Raw genomic sequence first — 12,503 nt, forward strand, 5'->3', positions numbered from 1 at the left:
TAAAACTATCTCAAGACAAGACTTAACAGCAGATGAACATAGTAAAGACTAATAAATGTGATGATTAAACTCTCACTTCAGTCAATTATGAAATTTTCGTATTAGAATCCGGTTCTGACAAATAGAGAGACGTTGAGATAACTTTCATTCTTTGTCACCCTACAATGCACAGCCCAAAATTCATATTTAGCCATGTGACAGAAAACGATAATCACTCAGTATTAATCTCTCAAAACCTTAACAAATCAATTGTCCTGTCACTTAGGTGGAAACAAGTGTAATTATGAAACAACACTCAGTTATCGAGTCGATACAATCATTTCCAGTCAATTACAGAATGAACTTTTGTTAATAGGAAAACAAAGTTTATTATAAAGAAAATTACCAACTTGTTGAATCGCATGATTAAAATGAAAACTGACTGGCAATAAGTTTTACAGAGTCCCTCATCGAAAACTGAACTTTCAACAATTATACATTCCTCATTCCCTGGTTTCTCTCCCTCTCTTCTTGTATCCCTCAATTCTACAATTTCCGAGATAAGCAAAACACATCAATCTACATAATATAACTTGGAAACACAAATGAACAATAGGGTATCGAAATTACACTTACAATTACACGAATTTCCATTATTGCGCACCACCTTCTTCTTCCAGCTTCTTCACGTAAGCTTTCAAAACCATTACAATTTCTCTAGCCGGCGCTTGCAATGTGCCCACCAAAGCCGACGCGGGACTTTGCAAAGAACCCAACAATTTGGCATAAATCTCAGCACGCGAGGGCAAAGATTCCAATTTTTTTAACTCATCGGGAGCATAAAACTTCCCTTCGAACACAGCTCCAGTGAAATCATTATCTTCAAGCTTCTTCTCCTTCTGGAAATCCCTGTAGGGTTTAATCGCGGCAGGAACTTCCTCAGTGTGAACAAAAAGCCAAACATTCATACCCTTCATACACGGCTTCAACGATTCCCACTCGGTACCCTCAACGGCCTTGTAAACCAAAGTGTTCTTCGCCACAACCAATGTCGAAGTCTCGGGAAGGCTTCTGCGAAGCTCTTGGAATTGCTTCACTGTGAACCCTTTGTAATTGATTGCCGCGAGGAGATAGCAGTTCTCGAGCTGCTTTTTCACTGTTTCCACGGTTTCTTCTTTCTTGGTGCGAGAAATTGCGGCATTGATTGAAGGCAAATGACGGCGAGATTTGTAGGACAGTCTGGGTTTGGACGATAGAAATGGGTTGGCTGGCCGGGTCAGGATTTGAGAAGATGGGGCTTTGGAGGTTGGAAAGGTAAGGAGTGTGGCTTCCATGGCGACCAAGGAGAAAGAAGAGAACCTGTGAAGGGGCAAGAGGCTAATCTTATCGAAATGTCAAGAGCGTACGTCACGACATGAGTAATCCCAGTGACAAACTTTACGTTTATTTACTCGATATGCCAAAATCTGCACGTTTAGCAAATCACTATTTAGCCGTAAAAAACCCAGAACTCTTTCTATTTCTATTTGTAATATAAGATTTATTTAACTAATTTAATTAGATTAAAAAAATTAGATAAATTTATTAATTATAAAAAATATAATTTTTTTTAAAAAATACTCTCTATCTCTTTTAATTGATTATAGTTGAGGGAGTATCATAGTGGTAATTTAAAAAAATTAATAAATATAATAAATAGATATTATATTTAAGACTAAAATTAATTTAATAATTAGATTTTATATTAAAAACCGGACGAGCAATTAACAATATCTGAATCATGCAATCATATTACACTATCTGTCATTTTTTCCTCCAAAGCCACCTCCTTTTCCTCCCAAAGGGACTTATGTGACCTGAACGGAAGTCAACGCTCCTTTAATCGTGACTGACACTCTTGTGATGGTTTAATTGCAAAAGTTTTGTTATTACTAATAATGGGCACTTCCTAAATTGAATTAATATATTTCTAAACCTATGTTATGATCAAATAACAAGTTTTGTTAAAAGGTATAAATTTATCGTGGAAGTGTTGTTGCGAATAACTATTGAGAACTTGTGATTTGCTAAATTGAATTTATTAATTTTTAAACATGATTAAATAATAATATAAGTTTATAGAAGAATACAATTTTATTATAAATTTTTTTTTGTCATAAATAAATATTGACTTATTCATGCAAAGTCAAACCAATGACCGTTGTCTTAAAGGAATCAGATTTTCTCCACTACCCTTCCCATCCTCTTTCCCTCCACTACTATCTTTTTCTCTTCACAACCATTGGATCAAAACTCCAATGGTCCAGATTTAATAGTTTATAACATTTTATAAAGATAAATATTATGATAAAAAATAGATAAATAAATTTAAACTGTTAAAATCTAATCTGAACAATTCATAACTACAGACTGTTATTATAGAGCAAATTTTTTTTAATTTTTTTATTACAATTGTAAACTGTTCAGACCAGATTTTAACAGTTTAAATTTATTTATTTATTTATTTAATAATATTATTTTTATAAGATGTTAAATCTGGACCATTGGAATTTTAATCCAATGGTTGTGAAGAGAAAAGAAGGGTAGTGGAGGGGAAGAGGATGGGAAGGAAGTGGAGAGAATCCAAGTCCTGTCTCAAATGGCATCATCCCACCCCTCTTGTTGAGTAGGTTGGGGGATCAAATTCCCATGTGTTGGGGGAGTGTCTAGGTGTGTGAGATATCTAGACTTGAAAAAGGCTAGGATAAGGTGTATTTTTCCGTGTAAGTTGCGTTACAAACTAAATTTTATATTTAGAATCAGGTTATTATGATATTTTAGGTAGATTTAATTTCGCTGGTCAAAAAAAAAAAAGGTAGATTTAATTTCGATTTATTTATCTTAATTCATCATATGGTAGCAAATGGAATCCTTGAATTAGACTTGTGTGGCATGTAAGGTGAAAAATTCTGTAACCCAGTCATATTAAACTCTTTCTCAGTCTTTTTCAATCGTGAAATTTTCTTGTTAGGCTATTTTAATCATGAAATTGTAAGTTCAACATTTTTATAAAAAAATAATAAGTAAATAAATTTTAAAAAAATAAGTGAAGTACACAAAAGAAATAAATGGCCAAGAATAAATAGAAAAAAGAGGTCCAAAAATATCAAAAGACAATAATGTTTGGGGAAATTTAATTTAACCTAATTGTAGACAATCTATATCAATCAATTTTAAAAAAAATTATAAAATTTCGTTGCACTCGAGGGATCAGAATTTCATGGGTAAAAAGACAAAAAAACTTGCTTTATTTTTTGTAAAAAATTCTTATAAATCATCAAATTTGAATTGTTAATTGTCAAATTTGAGTTGTCGGTCCTTATAAATTTTATAAGTAAATAAACAACTCAAATTCAATGATACACAACAAAAAGTGATTTACATAAAGTATAAAAAAAAATCACAACCCGCAAGTATAATAATTTTGGTGAGAACCGACAACTCAAATTTGGTAATTAACGATATAACTTTGACCATTTACAATTCAAATTCAATAATTAATAACAAAACATAAAGAAATTTATAATCTCAAAATAAAAAAGGATATTTTTAGTACGTGAGAGTGCAGTGAAATTTAAGAATATTAATTGTGTAGTGGAGGTTTATTTGTAGAAAATGAATAACTTCAGGAAAAAAGAATTAATTGATAAGATTAATTATAGAGAAAATTCCAAAAAAGTGATTACTGAATTTCAAAATACTAAATTAGGAATTACTACAAAAATGAGTTGTCATTTGCTCTTTAAATGTAGCTATTTTTTTTATAAGTATAGTAACGAATACTGATTTAAGATTTTAAAATTCAGCTATCATTTTTTTAGGACTTTCGCTAATAAATTATAACCCCTTCTATGAAAATAAAAAATAAAAATTAATGATAACCCCTAACAAACCCCGCTTGTGCTCGACTGCTCCGTTTTTCTTCGTCGACGAACCATCACGCCACACTTGGTCGAAGTCGCCGCCGTACGCCGTCCACCGTTGTCAGCCTTGCGTGGTTGTTCTCTGGCAAGTATTGAAAGAGGTTCGAACTCTAGCGCTTTGCCTTCTCCCAAAATCCGGTGAGATTGTTTGTTCAATCTGGCTTTGAATCTATATTCGCGTTTGTCCCCCGCGTTATCTGTTTCCTGCGTGGTTGTCAGCCGTTTGCCGGATGCTTTCGTAACGTTTCCTTTTCTGTTTTAAATTTTTCATTCTAACTTGGCTTTGAATCTGGGCGTTTATTCGTTTGAACACTGACGCTTTTGAGTCTAGGAATATTTACAAATTGAGTTTAATTTTTATAAGCAAGACTTTTATTATTAGCCTTTGCTTGAATGGTGTGCTATTGACTATTATACTTCTGCCCTCTTTCATTTTGATTACTAGCGACTGCTTTGGGTTGTATCGCTGTGCATTGTTAGATTAGTTACGTATTGGCATTTTGTTTATTACCATCCATTTTTAAAATTCTCAAGGTATTGTTGATGCATGATCTGGTAAGTGACTTGTCTCGTTTTGTGTCGGGCAATTTAGAAGCTTGAGTTTAAATCATTTCCTGCTGCTCACTGGTCTGTGAATTTATAAGCTGTTGACAGAAACAATCAGTTGCACACCTTACTCACTCTAGGCAACACTTTCCATGATCATAAAGTGCAAGATGAAATTGGAAGATTATAAATTACGAGTGTCGTTGTCATTCTTCAGTGTCTTGCAGTGGTTACCTGAATCAGCTGGCTCACTAAGGCATCTTCGTTAAAGTATGAACAAAAACTAGAAATGTATGATGTCAATATTATCAACTATGCATATTTCAGACATTCAGTGGGGAAAGATACTCCGCTAAGTGTTATATAAGTCTACTTTTGTCCATCCTCATTCATAAGTAAGAATAAGATTTTCCCATCAGTCTCCAGCCGTTCGATTCTTGTTCTGATTGAATATGGAAAATGTTGAGAATAAAAATGTTTTTTGCCCCTACTCATCTCAAGTCCTGGGTCAACAGTCTGTCCCTTTTACAGTATCGTGTTGAGCTTTAATTTCTCTCCTGTTTTCTTATATCTCGTAAATTTGGTGACGATTTTCAGGATCTTTTGTGCATTATAATTTTATGCCATCTCAGTCATGAATTTATTTTTTTCGTTTGTTTGCACGAAGATTGACGGAAGACATCTAGAGTCTATATGGCAACCCAAGCAGCAACAACATTCAATGGAAACATTAAGGTATTTTTCTTTTCAGTTTTTCCCCTTCTCCATTTCTTTTTTCATATGTTTGGAAGCTCACTATGTTATATCATATTCTAGAATTATACTGCAAATTCCGAATGTTTGTAATATACTCCAAAGGGTTCATTATAAATCCTGCCTGTGGTATATTTTTTATTACCGATTTTACTTGTATCATTTCTTGTCGTAGTGTAGTTTTGAAATTTATGGATTAATATATTGCAGTTTTCATAAATCGCCTAACTTCAAGCACAATTACATTGGTTGAAAAGATTTTGTAAGTGCTTGCTTTGTTATAAAATATATAAAATGCTGACGTCAACTTCATACTTTACTGGATAAAAAGGTTTTGAAATTTTTGTTGGAAAAATGCGGTTGAGTTGATGGTCTAGTCTTCCTAGTCATTAGAGCATTCTTAAGATATTGGTATGAATTTCTGTTATTTCCCATTTGACTAAAATCAACGTCTCATGCTGATTTCTTCCAAATTTAGTTTCAAAATTATTTTGATCACTCGTGGCCTTTATGATATCTCCAGAAAGCACTTGCGGGACTTAGACGTATTAATCTTGAAGGGCTGCGCTGGAGGGTTTTTGATGCCAAAGGCCAGGTGAGTTTGAGGTTTTCCCTCTCTTGCCTTTTGAGCTCCTGTGGAAAGTACACTGGAGCTGGTCCATAATCATTGCCGCACAGACAAAATAACTTATAATTCCAATTTCAAATATTCCCTTTGTGTCTAAATATAAGAAACAAATAACTAATTTCTCAATACCAAGGAAAAGTTGATTTGTTCGTTAAATGCTTTAAATATGCCACATTATGCCCCTTTTTTTGGTTGAAAAAATGCCCTCAATAAAGTGATTAGGTGGAGAGGTACATTAATTACTAACAAATATAAGTGAAGGGCAAAATTGGAAAGGTACCTTAGTTACACTACCAACTTCCTCCAATTCTGTTATATTTTGGGACAAAATAGGAGTCCAAAATATTCTTATAAATAGGCACGGAGGGATTAACTTCTATGTTTGTTTAGCGAACCCTTGTTGTACTTAATATTCGTGCTAAATTTCAATGTGCAACTTGTGGCTTGTCAATCCATGGATTTTCCAGCATTTGCATGTGAGAAAGAGAATAAAATATGAGATATTGCATCCAGTTCTTGGACAAAAGCCAATCAATTAGCAATTTGGCATGCACATTAACTATGAGATAATTTGAAGTAAAATCTATTGAAGATTTATCTAAACAAGGACGATTTACGGAGGTGTCATTTTGTAGACGGTCAGAAAGATTGTTGATTTTTAGTTAGCATATCTAGTTTTAAGCTGACTCTAAAGAGAACAATTCTTCTGTGCAACTTATCTTGAGGTTATTACTACTCAGAGTAGATGTAGGCTTGATTTATTATTTGTAGATCCTTTTAAGATAATTTCATGGGGGGCTGAAGCCATTTGTTTGGCAGATATAGTTGTAATCAAGATTAGAACTGTTTAAATATTTGAAGAGATGAGATCACTTCACGTTTAACTGTGTTGCTTTTTTATAAGGTCCTTGGGAGGTTAGCATCTCAAATAGCTACTGTAGTTCAGGGCAAGGATAAGCCAACATATGCACCTAATCGTGATGATGGAGATATGTGTATTGTGCTTAATGCAAAGGATGTTTGTGTGACTGGAAGAAAGCTTACAGATAAGTTCTATCGCTGGCATACAGGGTAAGTGCTGTTCCTTTTGATCTTGCAATGAAACTGACGAAGTGTTTAGAATTTTTGGTTACTTGGAATCAGGTGTTTTGATATGTTGCCCCCCCAAAAAAAAAAAAGGAAGAAGAAGTTCCCCAAACTTACAATTGTTAGCTGTTTGTTGGGTTCCTTTATTCCATAATGTCTTGGAATTGATAATGCTTCTTATCCTGACATGAAGTAGTGGCATGCAGGTATGTGGGCCACCTCAAGGAAAGGAGTCTAAAGGACCAGTTAGCCAAAGACCCTACAGAAGTCATTCGCAAAGCTGTTCTGCGCATGCTGCCTAGAAACAAACTGCGTGATGTGAGTGTTACATAGACCAGACTCTGGTTATTTTGAACTATGTTATTTTGAACTATGAATATGGGATTTAGCTAACAGACCCCAAACTTTAAGCGTTATGTAGCACGGACCCAATAGTTTGGAGCCAAATTATAATTGACAAAAAAGGACTATGTCACAGAATGAGGATTGAGTATTCTTGGTTGCATGTGGTATTCTATGTGAGATCACAACCCTAGGTAGCAAAAGCCCAAACTTCAGGGGGGAATCATCATTTTTTACCATTCGTAGACACTAAATTGGCTGTTCGGAGCATCATGAGAAGGGAACTTGTCATCAAAGTATCATGGAGGATTCACCCTGTCGAAGTCACCTTTCTTGCATTAGTTAGCACACCTAGCACTTCAAACTAATATTGCTTCTATTTATTTATTTATCTAATGCAAATATGCTGTCTTCAGCAATTTTTTCACTTAATTCCTTGGATTCTGAAAGAGCGAGAAATGGAGAGCAGTGTCTCAGTGTTTCCTGAGCTCATTAGGTCATGCTAGTTCAGAGATGTAGGGTAAATTGGTTTCTAAATAGCTTAGGATCTTTCATGTCAAATATTTTATTTTTACATTCTTACTACAACATTTTTTCTGTCTTTCTAAGTTGCATTTTTTTTTCCCGGTTCATAAATGTAGGATAGGGATCGGAAATTGAGGATATTTGCTGGTAGCGAGCATCCTTTTGGTGATAGGCCCCTTGAATCTTACATGATGCCTCCTAGGAACGTACGTGAAATGCGGCCAAGGGCAAGGCGCGCAATGATTCGTGCTCAAAAGAAGGCTGAGCAGCAGCAACAGAATACAGGTGAAACAAGGAAAGGCAAAAAGAGAGAAGCCTTAGCGGAAGTGAAAGCTTGAATAGACGTGGTCGTGGTTGAGGGAAATTTAGCTGACCCATGGAAAGCCATCTGTTTATCTATGCTAGCAAATTCTTTCATGGCTTATGAAATTGCGTCTTTTGTTTCCTTTTCCCATCCTTGAAGGCATTAAAGCTAACAGTGGAAGCATGCATCGTAGTTACAGGAATTTTGTGCAATGCCTGGATTAACGTCATAGTTGGTCCAATTAATACCCATTAGCCACTCTAAATGCTTAGATCGAAGTTAGTGTGAGTTGTTTAATTTTTCATTGATTTCCGTTTGGCTCAAATAAGTATTAGTTAGCAACCACATTATTAATGTCTATCCCCTCGAAGTTTGCTCGTTTACTTGCTCTTCTCTCAAAGTTTTGTTTCCTTTGCGTGGGGAAAAAACAAGAAAACATGGCTTGCCAAATCAAGGCTTGGCAAAAATATTAATCTGTAAGATCTTTCCCGTTATTTTCTTTGGCCTGGCTTTTCCGTTATCAAATTCCGCCCATTGTACTTTGATTCGAATGAGGTATTTGTGGAGTTTGCAGGCAGTCAGGATCCAGGCATGAAAATTATGGAATTTTAATAATAGATTTAACAATAGTGGAAATCTACTGCATACTTCATTGTGCATAAACATACAAGAGAAATCAGGTTTGCAGCAGAACCCTCGTTGCCACGCGGATCCTTCAAATTCTTCAATATACATATGCAGGTTGTTAATATTATTGGTTTTGATCAAATTTTGGTTTTACTCCTTATAGTTTGAAATTGTGGTTTTGACTCCTTATAATTTCCTAAAAACTTGCTCTGAATTTTATGCCACTAACTTTTATTCAATACTATTAAGAATAGGAACCGAGACCAAAATTCTTTAAAAATATAGCTCTGGTTTTTATGCTTCATGCTGTTAACTTAGACAAAATGCTTATAAAACTATAGGGATCAAAAACTAAAATTCAATCAAATTATAAGGACTAAATAATGGTATTAACCCTATATATATAACAGAAAACTATTTTAGAAAAAACAATGTTTTTCAAGAAAATTAAATCAAGGAAAATATCAACTCAGCTTATATTATAATAAAGTTGGTTAGTTTAACCAACAAGTTATTGGTTGAGATAGTAAATGATTTTCATTTACAAGTGATTTCATTCACAAGTTTATTTCCTGAGAAGCACATTTGTTGGGACGGCTTTAATCTTAACAATCCTATCCTGACAGATATCAATCTCAAGCCTAAAGCGGCTTGAGGATACTCTGAATTATACCACCCAAAAAAAAAAAAAAGTTCCTTGGTTTAAAATGGTAACATTCCTGAATGTTTAACATCTTTAATATCAGCTTCTCAATGATTTGAAATTTAATTTTAGTCTACAAAGAAATTGATGTGAGTACACCTCACTCACAAATACTCTCTTCAAATTATATCTAACTATTGGCATATAGATGAGTACAAATATGTACACATTTTATACACTGAATCCAACAATTCTATTTTGCAGACAGTGCAGATTTGGAAAAGGCAACAGATTCGTATAGAAAGGGAAAAAAGTACACTCCACCTAAACTCTTTTTCCCCCCCAATTTCAGCTAGAGTTCGGAATGGAAGATGAGATATAGGTTGCAGACTTATCATCCGATTTTTTCTGTGTTTGTGTCATCCGAGGGCCATATTATAGTCTCCATCAGCCTTTCCCTCATCAACTCCAAGTTTTCATCTGAGATCTCTTGATATATCTCAGCATGATTACATTTCTGCATAGCAACAATAGAAGAAAAATTACTTTGATCCTTTGCAAAAGATTAACAGGTGTTGGAATGGATTCTAACTTAGGTGTTAAGTGGCTACGAGAGGTGTGAGTAGTGATTATAATTCGAATTCTTGATGTTTTGGTTTTTTTTCTTTTGGGGGGGGGGGGTCAACTTAAGTTAATACTTTGGTCGCTTTAAGTTCATCTGACTCATTAAATGTACTATGTGCTAAATTGATTCTTTAGTTCCTCAATTTTATATCATGAAAGTCCTACACATTTTTTTTGGACATTAGGTTAATCAACATTTAAGAGGCTTTATCAACACCTTTTTAGGGGGTGAATGATTTAGGAGGTGTGGGATACTAATTAAAAAATAGAGGATCAATGAGGCACAAAACACAATTTAAAGGACCAAAAAAATAATACCAAGTTAACCTAAAAAACTTAAATACTATTAAAATTCAATACCTTGACCCATTTACTATAAAGGTGAAGCCTTGTTATCATCACTCTCTCAGCAAGATCTTGTTTCTCCTGTCAATTGGGCAGGAAAATAGAATGAAGTTATTACAAATTCATTATGTAACTGGATTGTCATAATCATATCCTAACTCAAAATTAGATAGAGAGGATTTGGCATTTGATTGGACCATTATTTTAACTGCAAAAGAGAAATTGGAATGCAGAGTAAAAGAGAAAGATTGAGTAGGTGTCTTTGCAATCATCGTTAAACTTTGCCAATAGATAGAGCTTCTTTGAAACCATTTTTGTACTCAAGATTATAGTTTTTCCTGCGATGCTTGCAAAACATTTATTAAAGCAGTATAAATTTATTTCTTTTAATAACAGTTCAACAGAACTTGCAATTGTTTTTTATTAATATTTGGGACGAGAGAATTGTAATGAACTACCAATGATAAATAAAATTGCAACTATGATAACGATTTTTTTTTTTTTTTTGGCAACTAGAGGAAGCAACTTGAGCTAACCTACAAGGCTCATAATAGATATGATAGTAATAACATTAATACTCACAATAGAGTAGTTTTTGCCAGTTCAAGAACAATAATTCCAATCAAAAGAGCAACAATAATAACAATAATGGCTGTGGAATAGTCACTTGACTGTCATAGCAACTAGCAACAGCAATGCCAATAACAATGTAGACAACATTGACATTGTCAGAAGCAGTTTTTGCAACAAGTGGGATTGAAGAACTATAGGCAGTACACAAATCAGAGGCATAACATAGGCACCCTGTATGTCAGAGGATTGTGCACGGAAAACAGAGGAATAGAGTAAAAGGAATTTTCAACAGTTCATGCAGTAGTTTCAATCTCTAGATTTATGTAGCTCACCTGTATATTTGGGACTTAGACTTCTTCCTATAATTACTAAAATCTATCTTAGTTAGCAAGGTATTCATAATGCAAAAACCAAGAAATAACAATAAATATCTTCTGAAAATCAATAGGTAATTAGAATACAAACAGTACCTTGCCAAGGGATCTGATAAAACGTTTCCCATCTCCTGGCTTGTTTGTTGCAACAAACCTATCAAATGAAAATCAGAAGTGACATGTAGCAAGGATGAGCACCTTTGGATGAAATTGTGAAAATCTTCGCAGATACAATACAATGATGCAGAAAATTGCCACATCTGTCATATTGTGATTAAAAATTGTACCAAAATTGTCTCAAATAATTCAGAAATGTATATCTGTGGGACTCAATGGCGAACCACATGTTCAAGCCAAAATAATTACAAGACCGAAGATTATTTAAATTTGACAGAAACAATCTTGCTACAACAACAATAGCACTTACTCATAAAACCACCTATATGGGTTGGGGTTCATCTCATACAACTGCTGAAGAACAGTCCTTGCAGCCTTGTAAGTGAAATAGTTGAGTAGTTGCTGCATCCAAGGGGCATGTTTCCAGTTAAATTCATGCCAATAAAGTTCAACATATTCACATCACAAAATGAAGATTAGCGAATGACAGTGAAACATACATAAGTCTAAGTACATACTTCGATGTAATATAAGGACTCCACATTCCTTAAAAATGATCCTGCTCTTATATGGCATGGCAAAGGGACCCTAGTGCTTTTTTCATAAGTTGCTAATCTCTAATTTCTTTACCGCCACTTCTCAAAACTATCAAAAAGAAGTGCTAAATTTTACAACACATGATATCAATGCTTTTTAGAATAATCAGGAAACAGATCTAAATCAAGAAACCATGACAGTAACATTTGCGATAATATGATTATGAATATACATGTTAGGGTAGCCAAATGCTAGATTAATTTAAAGACAAGATCTAAAGCGCATCGATATAAAAGAGATTACATTTCATGCTCTGTGCAAATGCACAACAATTACTCTAGTTTTTACACTAAGTAGAATCGAATTGCACTAAAGAGCATATACATGTAAAGAGCCCACAAAACTCGTGCTTGAAAAATTTCGGGAAAAATATAATATCAAAGACTACTTAGATATTTTCTCACAAAGTTCCATGAAGAAAGCTTACAAGAAAACTATCAACGTCCAAAGGCTCTCCGACCCTCACACTAAGCATGCT

The 12,503-nt window shown here is 34.1% G+C and overlaps 3 protein-coding genes across 5 annotated transcripts; 1 reads left to right on the forward strand and 2 right to left on the reverse strand.

Moving 5' to 3' along the window:
• Positions 1-352: 352 nt before the first annotated feature.
• LOC114752283 (50S ribosomal protein L10, chloroplastic-like) lies at positions 353-1,388 on the reverse strand. 3 transcript variants are annotated; one of them, XM_028941019.1, is made up of 2 exons: positions 622-1,388; positions 353-534 (listed from the first exon to the last, which is right to left on the reverse strand). In XM_028941019.1, exon 1 carries the CDS (start codon positions 1,311-1,313, stop codon positions 633-635), a length of 681 nt encoding a protein of 226 aa, XP_028796852.1. In that variant the 5' UTR covers positions 1,314-1,388; the 3' UTR covers positions 353-534; positions 622-632. The 3 variants fall into 3 exon arrangements, with proteins under 3 accessions (XP_028796852.1, XP_028796850.1, XP_028796849.1); XM_028941017.1 differs by having other exon boundaries at positions 353-525; positions 616-1,388; XM_028941016.1 differs by having other exon boundaries at positions 353-1,388.
• A 3,935-nt stretch (positions 1,389-5,323) lies between these two features.
• Positions 5,324-8,437, forward strand: LOC114752280 (50S ribosomal protein L13). Its single transcript, XM_028941010.1, has 5 exons — positions 5,324-5,329; positions 5,764-5,835; positions 6,773-6,939; positions 7,161-7,272; positions 7,938-8,437. The coding sequence occupies exons 1-5, from the start codon at positions 5,324-5,326 to the stop codon at positions 8,157-8,159; spliced, it is 579 nt and encodes a 192-aa protein (XP_028796843.1). The 3' UTR covers positions 8,160-8,437.
• Positions 8,438-9,472: 1,035 nt separating this feature from the next.
• Positions 9,473-11,830, reverse strand: LOC114752281 (chaperonin-like RbcX protein 2, chloroplastic; the record flags this gene model as incomplete). The annotated part of the gene is made up of 4 exons (XM_028941011.1): positions 9,473-9,912; positions 10,380-10,445; positions 11,408-11,465; positions 11,739-11,830. Coding segments are annotated over 4 exons (339 nt in total), but the record flags the coding sequence as incomplete, so codon positions are not given.
• Between the last annotated feature and the right edge of the window lie 673 nt (positions 11,831-12,503).

Source organism: Neltuma alba, unplaced genomic scaffold, assembly GCF_004799145.2.
Source record: "Neltuma alba isolate B1F8T4 unplaced genomic scaffold, ASM479914v2 tig00007305_pilon, whole genome shotgun sequence".
In the NCBI taxonomy this organism is placed as follows: Eukaryota; Viridiplantae; Streptophyta; class Magnoliopsida; order Fabales; family Fabaceae; genus Neltuma; species Neltuma alba.